At 38.9% G+C, this 18,335-nt stretch overlaps 1 protein-coding gene across 4 annotated transcripts in view; it reads right to left on the bottom strand.

Annotated features, from left to right (window-relative positions):
• The window catches only part of LOC127653202 (somatostatin receptor type 5-like), a 40,621-nt gene extending 22,893 nt beyond the window's left edge, over positions 1-17,728 (bottom strand). For 2 of the 4 annotated variants that reach the window (XM_052139799.1, XM_052139798.1), the window contains exons 1-2: positions 17,336-17,728; positions 13,030-14,164 (exon numbers count right to left, since the gene is read on the bottom strand). In XM_052139799.1, coding sequence (XP_051995759.1) covers positions 13,030-14,121 — 1,092 coding nt within the window. In that variant the 5' untranslated portion in view covers positions 14,122-14,164; positions 17,336-17,728. Of the gene's footprint in view, positions 1-9,754; positions 11,363-13,029; positions 14,165-17,335 lie in introns of those variants that run through there. The other 2 variants (XM_052139800.1, XM_052139801.1) reach the window with 2 other exon arrangements.
• Positions 17,729-18,335: the final 607 nt, after the last annotated feature.

Genomic DNA, 18,335 nt, shown 5'->3' on the forward strand with positions numbered 1-18,335 from the left:
TGAATATCTTTGCATTCACAAGTTGGTTGACTAAGTTACTAAGTAGCACTGGGTACTTTGTAGGGATTAGTGATTGTGTAGTGATTGTTTCTATGCTTCACTGGGCCAATGTTAGCCTCAAATACATGTAGGATAGAAGGTCTTTCCAGAAGAAGCCTTTCCAAATGAAAGTGTTGTAATCTTCTCTTTTGAAGGAAACTTCCTCTTGCAGTCTGGTCTGTCTGATCAAAGACATGCACAAACCCATCCCCAGATCCAATGTTTTGTTTGTTTTTGCTAGCATAGTTTAAGAAGATTTAACTTTTAAAAAATGATATATAATTTGGGGAGCTTTTGCCAAGCTGGAGATGAATGGATGGAGGTTTACTAGATGACAACCACTGCTAAACCCAAAAGTGTAGACTAAGTGTAATTAGATTGTGCTGGATTGGGTACTTTAGATACAGAGTTTTGGTGCAATGAGTTGCTGGTATTGTTTAAACCTTAATTCGTCTACATTCAACTACATTCTTCATTCATGTTTTTACAGCTTGCAATTGGGTTGCCATTTTTCAAGGGTTTCCCGTCACCTCATTCATCCCAGGCTCAGGAGAACTTAAGACAAAGTAAACTTCCATGTTGCACACCTGTAACACCTTATCCACTTTGCTTGGCTGCCAAATCAATAATGAATCCCTCCCAGGTATGTTCACACCCTCTGTTATAATGCTAAGGAGCTTCCAGGACAAAACAACCCAATTAAAAATCAGTTTCTTCACGCAAACTGACAGATCTTTCCGCAATAATGGCTCTATTTAGCTTCAGCAGAGTTAAAACTTAATTTTCTACTGAATCCACTTATAATACATTTTTCTATTTGTGTTTCTTACACTTGGACTGTTTTGAAAAGGCATGCTTATGAATGTCAATCTAATAATCAAAACTAGGGAGTCAGTGACCTCATGTGGTAAACTGAGGAACAAGCAGGCCACAAATAGACCATCGGTTCATCTCAAAACTAATTTTCAGTAAATTCCTGGCACTCATTTCTATCAATGTGTTGACTCATTTTTAAATAACCTGCCTTTTGTCTACATAACACTGAAACAGCCCTACTTGGATGACAAACAGCTCATTTGACATTTTATTATTTTACATTGGACTGCACATTCTGGCCCAGTTCATAATTCCAGTTGTTCCTGTTGTATCACATTTTATTCACCATATAGCTAAAAAAAAAACAAATATTCAATATTACAAAAATGGTATTTTAACATTTGCAAAATTAGTGATACACTTGTGGTTTATGCACGTTGGTTGATGTGTTTAACTGAATTGAACATGAATTCAAAAAGATGAATAATTGATTTTAGGTATAGAATATACATAAACGCTTGCGTGATTCACTAATGCATTACTGTATATAGATTCTTCAGTCCCACTTTATATTAGGTGTCTTTAACTGCTGTGTACTATCCTTAAAAAACATACAATACAAAGTATTTATTGTGTAACCACGTTGTTCTGCAAAATTCTCACAAGATTCACATTTATTGCTATTGAGGTTGCGCTATGGGTCCATTTAAGAGTAGGGTTAGGGGTAAGGGTTAAGTTTAGGTTAAGGGTTAGGTTAACAGAGTAACTACAGATGTTAGTGCAATGCAACAGCACGCATGTCTATAATAAGTACATAGTAGTTAAACACACATACTGTAAAGTGGGTCCGATTCTTCATTCAGATCCCTCAGTATTGAGTTATCCAACTTTCACTGTAGCATCTGTCTTCCTATGATATATCCAGTGTTTATGTAAGACTGAAAAGGTGCTTTAATGAGAATTTGTCTCACGAATCAATGTTTCTAAAGGTCATAAAGCAGTTGATATATAACATCCACCAATCAGAGATGTCATACTGGAACTTTCATTGTTGTTATCAGTGTTTAGTTTATACAATATATGCCAGAAGTTTATATACACTTTGTTATTATTTGGTAGCATTGTGCTTTTGTCCCATCTCCAAACAGAACTGGTGTAACTGAGTCAGGTTTGTCAGCCTCCTTTCTCAAACATGCTTTTTCAGTTCTGCCCACAAATCGGATTGAGGTCAGGGCTTTATGATGGCCACTCCAATACCTTGACTTTGCATACCTCCAAAATTGTGGCAAAATGGCTTAAGGACAGCTTAGGGTCATTGTCCATTTGGAAGACCATTTGTGACTGAGCTTTTACTTCCTGGCTGATGTCTTGAGATGTTGCTTCATTATATCCACATCATTTTCCTTCCTGATGATGTCATCTATTTTGAGAAGTGCACCAGTCCCTCCTGCAGCAAAGCACCCCCACAACATGATGCTGCACCCCCATGCTTCACGGCTGGGATGGTGTTCTTCGGCTTACAAGCCTCCCCCTTTTTCCTCTAAACATAACGATGGTCATTATGGCCAAACAGTTAAATTTTTGTTTCTTTAGACCAGAGGACATTTCTCCATAAAAGTAATTTCTTTGTCCCCATGTGCACTTGCAAAGTGTAGTCTGGCTTTTTTATGGTGGTTTTGCAGCAGTGGTTTCTTCCTTGCTGAGCAACCTTTCAGGTTATGTCGATATAGGACATGTTTTGCTGTGGATATAGATACTCGTCTACCTGTTGGCTCCAGCATCTTCACAAGGTCCTTTGCTGTTGTTCTGGGATTGATTTGCACTTTTCACACCAAACTACGTTCATCTCTAGTAGACAGAATGAGTCTCCTTCCTGAGCGGTATGATGGCTGCATGGTCACATGGTGTTTATACTTGCGTACTATTGTTTGTATAGATGACAGAACGTGGTACATCCCAAAATATTTTTAAACTTCTGAGGTCTTGGCTTATTTCTATTGATTTTCCCATGATGTCAAGCAAAGAGGCACTGAGTTTGAAGGTAGGCCTTAAAATACATCCACAGGTACACCTCCAATTAGCCAATTATCTATCTATCCATCCATCCATTTATATTTATGCAAGGGTTATGGTTTAGGGTAAGGGTTGAGGTTAAGGTTAGTCAGCTGTTGGAAATGGAAAATAGTTCCCTAAAAGAACAGGTGCTTCTGGGATTAAAGGGGCAGTGCTTGTTATTAAATGGTCTTAAGTCAGACACTTAACAATGGACCAATTCTTTATATTCCCAATAATTCTACATAATAATGTAAACAAACAAACAAACAATCAAACAAAATAATACTGTATATTTTCAATGAAAAACGATGTATTCCAAAAAACAAAATGATCTTGTTTGTTGTTTTAGCAAACACACCTGATGACCACTAGACATCACTGTCACATGATTACTTTGGGTTACATGGTATTTTTCAAACCTAACTAATGGATCCTTTCCCAGTCTGCACAATTGCATCATTATAGTATTTTACAACTGTAAGGTCAAACAGAGTTTACATCGCCTTATACAACATGTGCCATTATTCAAGTTTAACCAGATAAATTGATGATATCGGTTAAGAATGTCATAAGAGCATAATCAACAATCATATATAATGATAAATATTTGCTTTTGAGATAATTATTTAGAATGTTCAAAAACAAATTTTAGACTATTTTTAAGATTTAGACGTTTTTGTATTATAACAAAAATCTGTAAAATTGAAGCGTGTAAATGTTTACAAAATGAAATTAATAATATTTTGTTTCTTTGAGTTATATAATGTTAAAGATAACTAAAAAATGGTTATCTTAAAATGATTTATTGAGTGTATACAGTATAATGTATTTCTATAGATGTATATATATATATATATCTTAAAATAAAGGATACAATGCTTAATTTAAATATTGGATTTAAAGTGAGATCCCTAATATTAAACTAGAATAAAAAATAAAATAACAGATACTGGGTGTAAAGGCAGGGAGTTAAAATAGCAATACAGTATATACAGATTTAAGCATATAAAAGGTGTTTGTCACTTTATCTTCAATATTTAAATTGAGTTCATAACACAAATAATGCATCACTTTTCTTATAAGCAATAAGAACAACATTAAATAGACAGTACGTGTTCTAGTCCATGGTAAGGTAGATCGTTTTTTGTCGTTGTTGTTGTTGTTGTTTACATTGACATGCTCCATTACGATGTAAATAGTAATTGTGGTAAATAGACAAACTCATTGTGATGTGCATTTAATTTTATTTCGGATATAACAGTGGAATATTGTATATTATTGTTTAGATGGATGCTGATATGATCAAATGGGAATTTCTCTCTTTTGAAGAACTGCATATTGACTCTGTTAGAAAAAGTTCACCCCCTTTTGAACTCTTTATTTTTGCTCTTTTTTTAATCCCAAAATGATGGAAGTACTTTATTATAATAATGTAATCTCTTGCATGTAGACGCACTGGCTGAGTAGTGAAGGACAAACTGTAATGGACTATCTGCATTGAAGGTAAATTATTTCCAGGAAGTGCCATTATAAAACCGTATAAATCCTCCTCATATGCGCCATTTTGTTAGTATTGTTTTAAATTCTGCTCTGGTTTCTCGGAATGATTAGCCAAAATACGGCCTTCAAACCATTTGATAATTAGCCTCAATAAGTGGAGCTACGTGATACATCATATGTGAATTATTTAAAATACTGAGAAAGAAAATTTAAGACATACTGTCTTCTGCCCTTTGGGTTATAAATGTCAGGTAATTGCCTTACAGAGAGCCTTACATAAGATTGATTTTTGTAAAGTTCACCATGAATCTGACAACAATAGATGTCAAATGTGATTTGGTAAAAGGCCAGTTGTGAGCCACAAGGTCTAAGATGTTCTCGTTTTTACGATTCGGTCCATTCAGACACGCGATTTGCTAATGGCTTCCCAAAATAATCTACAATCCTCATTCAAACGAAATCAGGTGCGTGTAAAAAGTCTTATATAAGGTGCCTGCAATCGCATTTTCTCATAGAAATCTTGTCAATAGGGCCTAACACCTCGCTAAACTGGCTAATTTAAATAAGGTGGACTGGAAAATGCCATGTCCACTCTCTCAAATCTGCCTTCCAGTGTGAGAGGGTTCATGTGGCAGAAAGCAATCTTCTCTAGCAGGGTGTTCCCTCATCAACTTTAAAGAGAGTGTAAATTCATCATCACTTCTTAAAGGGATAGTGCACCCAAAAAAAGAAAATTCAGTCACTGTTTACTCACCCTGTGTTGTTATAACCCCATATGACTTTCTTTCATTTTCTTAACACAAAGGGAGAAACTGTGAAAAACTTTTGTGCTCAGTGATGTCATACAATGGCAGTTTATGGTGACCACCTCTTCAAGCTTCAAAGGAACACAAAAGTATAATTCAGAAGTCTAATTAATTATTCATGAGACTCATGATTGTTATGAAAGTATACGATAAGATTTGATGAGAAACTGAAATCTGATGTATTATTTAGTGAAACTGTGAACTGTTGATCTCCTGTGTGTGTTCATGAGAGTGCACGAGAGCAACAGTTCACGCAGACCCCTCGCGACATTGGGGCGTTCGAGAGAAAACTCGTTGTGTTTATCTAAAAACAGTGATAGTGACAACAGATCACACACAACTGCACACAAAACAGAGAACAGAACACACTAAACATGTCTGAAGAGTTTGCAGTTGAAGAATTGATGCATTTTTGTGCCCAGCCTTGTTTTCGGAAATCAAACAGAAACATAGTCACACTGTGTCCAAACTGACGGCAAACGACATGCGATAAAAGGTTTATTTTCTATGTTAATCAGAGATTTTGTCCTAACCATCAGTGACAAGTGACGGTACTTTCTGTCCATCACTTGTTTTCTATTTTAGGCATCACACGGATAACTCTGTCCACTGTGAACTGGCACCGGTCCAAAAACGTTTGAAAAAATAAGGCTGGGCATAGAAATGCATCAATTTGTCGACTACAAACTCTTCAGACATGTTTAGTAAGTTCTGTTCTCTGTTTTGTGTGCAGTTGCGTGTGTTCTGTTTTCACTATCACTGTTTTTAGATAAACAAAACAAGTTTTCTCTCGAACGCCCCAATGTCGCGAGGGGTCTGCGTGAACTGCTGCTCTCGTGCACTCTCATGAACACACAGAGGAGATCAACAGTTCACAGTTTCACTAAATAATACATCAGATTTCAGTTTATTTCTCATCAAATCTTATCGTATACTTTCATAACAATCATGAGCTCATGAATAATTAATTAGACTTCTGAATTATACTTTTGTGTTCTTTTGAATCTTGAAGAGTTGGTCACCATAAACTGCCATTGTATGACATCACTGAGCACAACATTTTTCAAAAATGTTCCCTTTGTGTTAAGAAAAAGAAAGAAAGTCATATATTGTTATAACAACACAGGGTGAGTAAACAATGACTGAATTTTCATTTTGGGGGAACTAATCCTTTAAATACTATTAAGCTCTAGAATAGAATTTTCCACCTCTATTTATTTCAAATTTGGCCTTAAAATCAAACATGACAAGTGGTGCAAGCTACTTTAAAGTCAATGATTCTTTATCACCTTTCAGTACCAGTTGCTCATTTTGAAGGTTTGTTCAGTAATGGAATACCTGGAAATATCAGGGAATTTTACAATGGTGTTTTCCAGGCCCGGAACAGTCATTGAATTAATTAAAACCTGCTCTGAATTAGTTCAGCGACTAGAAATTGCTCTTGTGTAGAGTAACACCAGCTTGCAAGCAGGGCTGGACTGGTAATCTGAAATACCGGGCATTTTCCCGGTGGGCCGGCGCACTTTGGGGCCGATCAGGGGTGGACTGGCATGTCCATGGCATACATGTGAAATTTTTTACAGTATTGTGTTTATTATATTACTATGTATTGTATAAATTCTTTCTGCGTGAGGTTTAGATTAGGGCTGGGCGGTATGACATATGTTGCATGTGGCAGTAGAAATGCATCAACCGGTATAAGCGCACCTATTTCTGCGGGAGGAGGGAAGTGTTCTCCGACCGCCTGGAGAGGTAGGGCCGCTGCCAGGGGTGGAGGAGTGTCCCCACGAGTCGCCGAGAATGCGGAGGGGCGTTCTGACCGCTGGGGGTCGTGAGTCTGACTCCAGTCCGCCCGGGAGAAGCGGCGGTCGTCCGCCTGAGAGGGTGGAGGAGTGATCGAGGACCATGCAACGGTGTAACGGAGAACCGGAGACTAGGTATTTTTTGTTATCTCTCTCTCCTCTCTCTCTCTCACTGCCGCTCTGCGTTGGCCTTTTCCCTCTCGTTTAAATTTTTGTGTTTTTTGGGATTTTTTTGGGGGGTACTTCCACTGTTACAGGAAGTACCCCCCCCCATTTTAATTATTTCTGTTTCCCTCCCCTTGTCCCCTCCCTCGTCCAGGTAGATGGGGATGACCTGCCGGCAGACCAGGCTTAAAGCACGCCCTCCCCCAGGGAAGGGGATGTACGTCAGCCCGGGGGCTCCCCAGCCTGATAGAACGAGGGAGGAATGTGGCAGGGCGGAGGGCGGGGCCGGGTCGTGATCATACACACCCGGTCCCTTATCAGGCAAATTAAGCCTCCGAGAGGGATAAAGGCCGATGACAGACGGTGGTGCGACGAGAGAGAGATGTCCATCGTGTGTGTATGTTTGTCTATATTAAACCATTATTTATATTGAAAAGCCGGTTCTCGCCTCCTCCTTTCCATTGATACTTTACATACACAAAATTACATTATCGAGTAACATGTATTACGGTGTCAAAATAAGAGTGCCCCAAGAAAATGCAAGAATGAACCTGATGCCGTTCATGTTTCTTGTTCTTTCCGACAACCATGGCTGGACTGCCCATCGGGAGAACCGAGCGGGCCAGTGGGTCGGCAGCAAATGGGCAGAATAGGCCGCGATAAACCAAAATGAGCCGCCGCGTTATGCAGAACGGACCACAAAACGGCACCACGATATGCAGAAAAGGACAGCGAACACCTCCAACAACTTTTGGGCCAGTTGCTATGAAAAATCCCAAGCCGATTTCTCTTCCCAGTCCAGCCCTGCCGACAACGAAGCACTTGAACACGATGTACGCCTAACTACCACTTCAGAAGTGGGAAGTAGGATAATTCCGATAGCACATAGTGGCTGCATTAACATTAGCATCAATGGGTTTGAGTCCATGCTGTGTATTGCCCTCTAATTTGACATTAAGAGTTTGTATAGACTTGGCTCAGACATGTTGAAAAAGCCAGACAATGATTTTAAGACACCTGCAGCCTCCTGCACCATGAGGAAATGGTTATCGGTAAACAAGGTGAACATAGGGGCAAACAAGCCAAACCAAGGGGGGGTATGTTGACAAAAAGTTATAGTGGAAAAAGAAGAGAATGGAATGACGCTGTTGAAACTTACAAACTGGTTTATCAAGGCTGTGACTGGAAATCGTGGCTAACATTGCCAAGTCCTTTGAAGCTAGTATTTCCCTCTGCAAATAAGTGACAGGACTCAAAACAAACACTAGAATGCATATGAATTTGACCAGAGGGATTAATGGATGGTATCTGTGGTGAAATACACTGTGATTATGAGAAAGTCTCCATATTCATCATTTAGTTTAGCATAGTGAAACATTTTAAGAAACACAGAAAAGTGGAGACACAGAATATAAAAAGAATATAATGTGTTATTTAAAAGACTGTACATTGAGTATACAAGAATTTGCCTACAGTACCGTAATGGGTGTTGAAGTGCAGCAGTGGGCATTTAAATGTTGTTGAAATGTTGTGCAGTGGTTGAACCCACTTACAGTGCTGTTTCTGTACAGTATTTATTCACTTGACGGTAGTGTTTCGGAAAGCACATGAAAGGCATCCATGCTTTCTAGAGACATACTGTGAATTTTTCTACTAATTGGATGATTAAGTGTAGAAATGGAACACCCAATCTTGCAGCACAATTTATTTAGTTGTCGAAGAAAGTTCAAGCTCTCCTGAGCTTTTCTTAATCATGTTAAGAGGCTTTTTCATACGAGAGGCTCAAAGGCGAACCCATGTGGTTCGACGAATGCTTTGTGATACTCTTTTAGCACGTTTAACACCAGGCGCATGCCGGTTCGCAAGAGTAGCTGCAAATACACAAACTGTCCGTGTGTACATTGCTGATGACTATATTTGCATGACACGCCCTATGTGTGAGATGTACCGGCATGTGAAAATCTGAAGTATACCTTGGCCTAAATGGGCCTTTCTCACTAAACGAGTCTTTGTGCTAAAAGCAGCAGGGCAACCAACAGAGCAAACCGCAGGTGTCTCGGTTGAAGAACTGTTCTTTTTAACTTGACAAGGGGTCTAAAAACTGCAGTGCTTCTGTGCAAGATGCAGGAACGTGAAGATACGCCGCAAAGACGTCCGTCTAGCACGTTCACATAGGAATACAGTTTGGCGTTAACGTGTTTACCGATACGTTGTTGAGGTATTGTAGGTGGAAGCGCTGACCTGTGTTTACTTTGTCATCCATGTAACCTTGTTTGTATGATATTTGCCTTGTTTTAAGTAGACTCGTTCTGCCTCTCTGTTTTTAGTTGTACCTGCCCAGGGGCCATAGTTGAAAATTTACAGTAATGTCTATTAATGTGTAGTGTCCCTGTAAATCTGGAACGAATAATGTAGGGTAAAGTCTGCTGACTGGTTGGCCCATTTGAATTACATTACATTAGAATTTTTTGACAGTCTTGTTTGATACTTTGATAGTCTTGGCACGTTTGAACATTCCGTCAATGTAAGTCAAAGGGATTTTGGGGATATTTGCTCGCCCATTGTGTGAAATCCATAAGTCCGATCAGTAAGAAAAGTCATAGCAACCCCAGTCTGAAAAGTCTGAAGGTCTGTGCCAAGTTTACTGGAAGTAACTTGAAAGCTGTAGGAGGAGTTACAGTCAGAAATTTTAGTCTTGGTTTAGGGATTTTGAACAGCATGTCTGCTTTATCAATAAAACAGTTTCTCACAAATTTACAAGTGAATTGCACAATGCATCAAAGGACATGGAAAACATAAGAAATGACCTCCAGTCAATAAAGCACTAAAGGATTACAAAAATAGGCCCCACCCACCTTTTTTGCTTGTGGCTCTATTTTAAGCACTTTATAACATTGGGTACAATATACAACTGCACAAAATATAGCACATAATAACGAAATATTATCTATTACTATTATCAGTATTGTTATTATTAAATATATGACAAGAGATACACATGTTTGGATTTGGAACCAATTGTCATGTTCTAGTTCAGGTTTACTGGGAATGATACAAGCAATACTAGCAAGCTGGCATAATACAGGTATACATAACTATCCACTGTACCTCAATAAAAACATGTGCCAATTGTGCAGTTCCACTAAGTTCTTGTCGGCTCTGAGGATGAGTGTGTGAAGTCTGGATCATTTCTTCCACATTACCATCATAATTAGATTTATGTGTAAAGACATTGTGCCTTTAATAAATACATTTGGCATTTCTACCAAATCATGTCCAATTAGGGTTGCCATTTTTGAAGTTATAATTACAGGACACTCTCAATAAAGTTGTTGACGTAGGGGGGGCATTTTCAGACTTACCACACTTACCACACCCCCTCCAGAGTTTTAGCACGTTTTAGGACAATGTGTGGACTTTTCAGACAATCCCCTACCCAACTTAGTCAAAATGTCCTCAACTTTACCTTGCTGGGGTGGTCCCTCTTGAACGATTTCGCAGAGACGTCATCTGACCAGCTTAAATGCGGGACAATCCCATATTTTACGGGAAGGGTGGCAACCCTATGTCCAATATGACTTGGAAGTCTGAGTATTGTCTCAACGAATATCCCTCTGATTTGGTGAGAAGTTTTCAGAAATCCATCAAGATACTCGACAGTGTTTTTTGAGAGTCTGAATATTTTTTAAACCACCTTTTGTGAATCATCCATAAAAATGTTTTACAGTATGTAACAGCAAAAGGTGCTTCCTCTCTTTACAGTCCCAATGGGTCCAAAAGTTGTGAATGAACTTCAACGTTTCCTGGTTTCATTCAGTCCTGCCGAAGAAAATGATGGGCCGTGTGCCATACTAATACATACAGCATATACAGTTTTATTTGCACCATCTTTGAGTACAGAGAGTGTTTGATCTAGGTAAAGGCAGCAACACATTTGTTACATGCCATATACTGTATGCAGTGTTGTTTGCATGTAGGAATGTCTTCAACTGGACAGCTTACCTCAGCAATGATGTAGGCTCAAACAAAACAACAACAATAAAAACATACATCCCACAAATGCCATGCTGCAGATTGTACCGTAGATAGAGGCAGCTCTTATATGGACTGGCTGCCCACATGTGGTCCAGGTTGGTGGATTTCCATTTTAGCACAGTGCCCCCCTTGTAAACCAATGGACTGAAAATAAATAGGTAGGTTTTAGATTTCACAAAGAAAAAACAATGGGATCAAGTTTTTACTTGGCAACCACTCTATGAATTGTATTCTTATTCTATAGTAATGTCAGATGTAATCTTGGCATTTTCATTGTTTCAGATCTACTCCTGAAAGCATAACCAGATAAAGTCTACAGGAAGTAAGCATACAGGTATTTGAAATGTATAGGTGAAAAGTTCTGGATTGTCTCAGTAACCAATTAACAAAAATGTTGATGAGAAACTATGGTCTTCAACCAGCTTGTTTTAGTATCACTTCTTTATGGACAGTATTTCATGAGGCTGATGACTTAAGGTGTGCCATCCTGGCTGATTTGGGAAGATTAAGTGATGTCCTGTTAGTTATGTTCTTCTGTTGGCTCTAATAGGCTTGATGTTTATGACCGTAATCAATGAGCTTCCTGCCCTCTTTAGTCATAAAGCCATCCCTAATTAAATAAAAGTCTTACAGAAACAATTTCACTGAATAATTGCAGCAATTGAATGTCGACTTTATCAGTCATTACAAACACAATGCGGCACCATAGGATAGCATTAGTACACTCACTGAGAACTTTATTAGGAACACTATGGTCCGATAAAGTGCCCAACATGGTCTTCTATGGTTAAAGCCCATCCGCCTTAAGGTTCGACGTGTTGTGGATTCTGAGATGCTGTTCTGCTCACTACAATTGTACAGAGTGGTTATCCGAGTTACTGTAGACTTTGTCAGTTCAAACCAGTCTGGCCATTCTCAGTTGACCTCATTCATCAACAAGACGTTTCCGTCCGCAGAACTGCCGCTCACTGGATGTTTTGTGTTTTTGGCACCATTCGGAGTAAATTCTAGAGACGGTTGTGTGTGAAAATCCCAGAAATACTCAAACATGTCCATCTGGCACTAACATTCATGCCACGGTCCAAATCACCGAGATCACATTTTTTCCCCATTCTGATGGTTGGCATGAACATTAACTGAAGCTAATGACCCATATCTGCATGATTTTATGCACTGCTGACACATGATTGGCTGATTTGATAATCACATGAATAAGTAGGTGTACAGGTGTTCCTAATAAATTGCTTAGTGAGCGTATACCTACATTTTTGCGTAATGATTTTTACGTGATTCATACATAATGTCGCACAGTTTCCTGGTGAAATGAACACTAGAGCTGCTACAACAAAGACTACAACGGCAGTTCATTAATGGTTACTTATTGCCCTGTTCACTTATGACATCTAAACACTTTCACTTTAGCGCATGACTTGTAAGGAGATATATTTTAAAGTTTGCATTATAACTGCCCAGTAGCTCAACTGATAGAGAGTAGCACTTGAAATGCAAAGGCCCGGGGTTCGAGTCCTGAAGAGCATGTGAGTCGACACATGAGCCGAAAGTGTTAGGAAAGCACCACTAATTGCATTTTTCATCTCACATTTGCTTTTCCATACACTGTTGGTTAGGTTTAGGGTTTACAGTAGGAAGTTAATTTAACCTTAAAAACCTCATTAGTTTCAAACAAAGTTTATCTCGTCTTTAGCTACACAGTGCACATTTCACCTCAAATGTGCCTCAGTGCATGTAATGAATCTAATATGTCAAAGATGAGTTTACAAAATGAATCTAATACATCACCAGGACTTTACCTGATAACTCTGGACATGGTCGTTGAAATCAATGCTCCTTGGAGATAAGAAGGGGTCATTCTGTTGGGTTCTGCAGAGGTGTGGACGAACAGGGTGCCCGTCGCTGATCCCGTTGACCCTGTGGATGCAGAACACTTTCTGGAAGCTCTGCTTGAAGTTATCCGACAGAAATCCATAGAGGAGTGGATTGGCGCAGCTGTTGACGTAGGTCAGGATGACAGCGACAAAGTACACACCGGTAACTATGCTGTTCTCCGGGAGGGTGTCTATTAGGTTTAAGATGTTGAGGATGAAGAATGGCATCCAGCACAGGACAAACACCACTACAATAATCACCACCATTCTTGTCACCTTCTTCTCAGACTTGCGCCGGTTGGTGAGTCCAGCCCGTGCACCGGCAGACTTCACCTTGATTACAATGAGCAGGTAACAAATGCAGATGACCAGCAAGGGACAGAAGAACCCTAGTATAGCAGTGTAGAGGATGAAGGCAGTAGACCACACATCACGTGGCTCGGGCCAGCTCATGTTGCAGGTGTTCAGATCAGGCTGAACGTCAGAGTAAATGATGACTGGTAGTGTCAGCACAAAGGATAGTGCCCATTCCATGCTATTTATTACCGTGGCAACTCTGGGTCGCCGCCACCTTGCACTGCGGATAGGATGCACGACAGCCAAGTAGCGATCAATGCTCATTACTGTCAGACAGAATGTGCTGGTAAATTGACTGATGGAGTCTGCCCACATCAGAATACGGCACAGGAAGTTGCCGAAAGGCCAGTAGGAGAGCACATTGTGGGTGGTGAGAAATGGGAGTCCCAGAATGTACAACTCATCGGCTATGGCCAAGTTTAAGATGTACATATTTGTGACGGTCTTCATTTTGGTGCAGCGCAGAACCACAAAAATGGCCAGAGAGTTCCCCGTCAAACCGAGAACAAATACGACAAGGTATATGACAGCTATAACTTTTGTGCTGTCTCCATCAGACAAGTTTTCTTTAAAGCTAAGCGACATATTGGTTGTTTCGTTGGATTGGTTGAAGTAGTCTGAGGTTGACATGTTCAACGTGGACACCTGGGTTGCCATCATCGATGTTTTGGCTGTAACTTCTGATCTATGAGTAACCAAGGAGCTAGAAGCAACAGAATGAGAAATGCAAAAACAAAGGGTTACCTGCAGTTTCATTGTAATTTAAATGTGAACTGAAACTTGCATATTATGCACAACTAATGGATTTAATCAGGTGTCATTAGCATGACTAAATTAACTGAAAATATTCTGAAAGTATGGACTAAATACATTTGGCATGATTCAAGGGAGAATCCAGAATAGCTAATATTTCCAAAGCATAGGACACAGACTTAAGTGGTCCCTTTAAATTATTAACAATAAAGGCTACTCAATGCAGCTCCGCGGGTTCAACAAAGAACTCTATTCTTGCCAAGAACCATTTTTCTACTTAAAGGGATAGTTTGCCCAAAAATGAAAATTCTCTCATCATTTACTCACCCTCATGCCATCTCAGATGAGTACGACTTTTCCTTCTGCTGAACACAAATGAAGGTATTTAGAAGATTTTTTCAACTCTGTAGGTCCATACAATTCAAGTCAACAGGGCCCAAAACGTTGAAGCTCAAAAAAGCACATAAAGGCAGCATGAAAGTAATCCACAAGACGTCAGTGGTATAATCCATGTCTTCAGAACTGATATGATAGGTGTAGGTGAGAAACAGATCCAAATTTAAGTCCTTTTTTACTATAAATCTATTTTTAAACAGTCCTTCTATGCGCATTCACAAGAGTTTTTTTGGCGATTCACATTCTTTGTGTATATCGCCACCTACTGGGCTACTGGATTATTATTTTCTTTGTGGCTCCCTTTTTTAAGCCCTCTTCCCAGTAGGTGGCAATATGCACAAAGAATGCATATCACCCCCCCAAAAAACTGAAGAAGAACTTGCATTGGAGGGCTGTTTGAAAGTAGATTGCTGTCTATATGTCCCTTTTCAAAGTCTCAAGCTAAGTGGGAAGGTCCAGGAAGCTTTACTCCTTTTCCTGTGTCTATATGTATCCCTTTTTCCTCCCCTGATCATACTGCACATATTTTAATGTATTGTATGTTTCCCTGTAAGTCAGATGCATTTGTCTTTAATTTTTCACAAGCTGAAGCATGCATAATGATCTAAGAACATATAAAAGTCTTCTGACAAAGAACATAATAGACGGTCTTTTAAGAAAAGGAGTAGAAGTTTAAGAAAGTAGACTTTAATATTGATCTGTTTCTCACCCACACTTATCATATCAGTTCTGAAGACATGTATTATACCACTGAAGTCTTGAGGATTACTTTTATGCTGACTTTTGGACCATGTTGACTTGTATTGTATGAACCTACAGAGCTGAAATATTCTTTTAAAAATCTTTATTTGTGTTCTGCAGAAGACAGAAAGCCACACATATCTGGGATGGCATGAGGGTGAACTGTCCCTTTAAACAGTTCTTAATGTTACAGCAAAAATACATTTAAATGCACTTGGCTTCTGGATTCTTTAAAAGAATATTCCGGGTTCAATGCAGTTAGGATCAACTGACAACATTTGTGTTGTAATGTTGATTATGACATATATATATATATATATATATATATATATATATATATATATATATATATATATATATATATATATCATGTCATAATCTGTAGGAAATATATATATGGTAAATGGTCTGCACTTGTATAGCCTTTTTTTAACCTTAGAGGTTACCAAAGCACCATGCAAGGCGCTAGCCCGCCATTGGGAGCAACTTGGGGTTCAATGTCTTGGCACAGTTCACAATGGCAAGTCGCCCCAATGACACTTCGGCATGTGGAGTCGTGTGGGCCGTGAATCGAACCTCCATCCTTGTGATTAGTGGACAACCCGATCTACGACGTGAGCCACAACCGCCCCGGATGGATGGAAGGATGGATGGATGGAAGGATGGATGGATGGATGAAGGATGGATGGATGGATGGATGGATGGATGGATGGATGGATGTTCTACTTTTGAAACAGTATGGATTTTAATGTTTATGAACATTGCCCATTCACTCCCAGTGTTCAGTGCCTTAATGTTACCGCAATTTGTGCTTTTTTGTTGAATAAAGGAGGAACATGTCAAAAAATATTGTTGAAATGAACATTTTGGTGAAATGCTGTCAAGTGAGCTTAACTTTCAGAATATTCCTTTAAAGCATTCGTTCATGCACGGTTTCTAAAGATCTTGAGGATAATATGTTTTTCTATGTCATTAGGCTGTTAAAAAATGTATGATTCTGTTAAATTATTAAAGTTCAAAATTGGCCTGTACGGATTAGGAACCCTACATAAACCTTAAATTGTGTATGTTATGATGATATATTCCGTAATAAGAAAAAATATATATTAATATTGCATGAAGCATGTGAACAGTTTCTTGTGGTTAAATATTATAGTACTTGTTTAAACAAGTGTAAAGGGAAACTGCGCGTATAATCTTGAATGACCTTGACATAAGTGGCACTCTCAATGAATATGAGGCGTGCACAGAGATCAGAGCAACAGTGTGTTGCACAAATAAAAGCACTACCTCAAAAATGCGCTCACCCATAACAGGAAACAAAGGGTAACGATGTCACTGTTATGGGTACAATCAGCCCAGTGGACACTATTCTTATAAACTGTCTGTGGTTTCACAGTACCGGTGAATATTTAACTTCACTCGGTGCCACAAGCTCTCAATAAGCGAGTGTCCGTGACAAATGTCGCGAGCCATTCGATTCAATTTTCCATCGTTTATTTCCATTGCTCAAATGACCGCCAGCTAAATAAAGTACGGACATTTGATCTAATAAGCATGAGCCCTTGTGTGCATCCTGTGAGCACAATGGACACTTTTTAAACTAGCAAAAATGCTCATTTTCTACCACCAAATGCAATAAAATGTGATGTTTCTTATGCATTAGAAAAATGAATGCATACACTGTAACGGGTGCTTACCACCAATACCTTTTTGGTGTAACCTATAGAGTTAAGTTGATTAAGTCATGTTCAGTTATATCATTACTTATGGTTAGTTTAGATGTTACCACAAGAACAATATTGTTTAGGTTATTTGACAATACACTTTTACAGTCAAAGAGGGGACTTCATTTTCAGAAACCTGCATTTTAAGGGTTTCAATTAAAGATTTTACATCATGCAATTATCATTAAAAGCCACCTTTAACGAATTAAGCTATTCAAAATATAAAAACTGATTTGCTGTTCGTGCACAACCCCTACCTCAAATGCAGCCAGGAGCGCGTCCACTGATCAAACTCTCCTCAGTTTCAGTGATGGACACTAAATCAAGATAGATTGCGTTCGATGTATCTTCGCCTTAAATCCAAAGTCAGGAGCCAACACATCACCTTCATCTCCGATTCCAGTTTTAATGAGTGCACTAGTGAGGCGTTATCTTTGGTGCGCACATTAATTTCCATGGAGAAAACTTGGTTTTTGTATGTGTTTAAAACATCTACATTTAGATAAACATTTAAACTCCGATATTTCTTTCAAAGCAATGCACGCAATATATATGCACATACATTTTAGTGGCTTAATTATCAAATACATAATAGGGCTTAATTGTCCAGTTCTGTTCTGTTCTGTTGGAGAGCTGCAGCACTCCACGCGCTCGCGGTGTGATGGTTTGACCAATCATCCGCGCGCAACAGGAGCAGTGCAGAGCCTTTCATACGTCACATGTTGCGCATACACCTTTATATTTTGCTACATTGATAGAGTGGTCCCAAATCGTATTTGGACGCGTAATTCACCCAAAATGCATGGCATTGCATTAGATATAATTTTACACCAAGTGGCTTATGTTTTAAAGAGATAGCACACTTTTCAAGCAACACAATTGTCAAAAAAAGATTATTAGGTTTGTAAATAAATACAAAAAGTATTTGGACACTCTCTGAGAGTCAAACGTCACTTTGATACCAGAAAAGTCATTTTCTAGTCATGTTTTCCCTATTTCATAAGATCTTTGTTGTAAATGTAATGATTTTAAATAAATTATGATGCATGTAACAGGTGCATGTGACAGACCATAAAACTGTCTTCCACAGAAAAACACGCTTTTGTAAAAACATTTTTTTTAATGCATATGCTTATTGTGTTCTGCAACTGAATTACAGAACTCTACAATTGAATTACAGAACTCTACAATTGAATTACAGTGCTCTGCAATTGAATTACAGAGCTCTGCAATTGAATTACAGAACTCTGCAATTGT

Source organism: Xyrauchen texanus, chromosome 12, assembly GCF_025860055.1.
Source record: "Xyrauchen texanus isolate HMW12.3.18 chromosome 12, RBS_HiC_50CHRs, whole genome shotgun sequence".
Taxonomy (NCBI): domain Eukaryota; kingdom Metazoa; phylum Chordata; class Actinopteri; order Cypriniformes; family Catostomidae; genus Xyrauchen; species Xyrauchen texanus.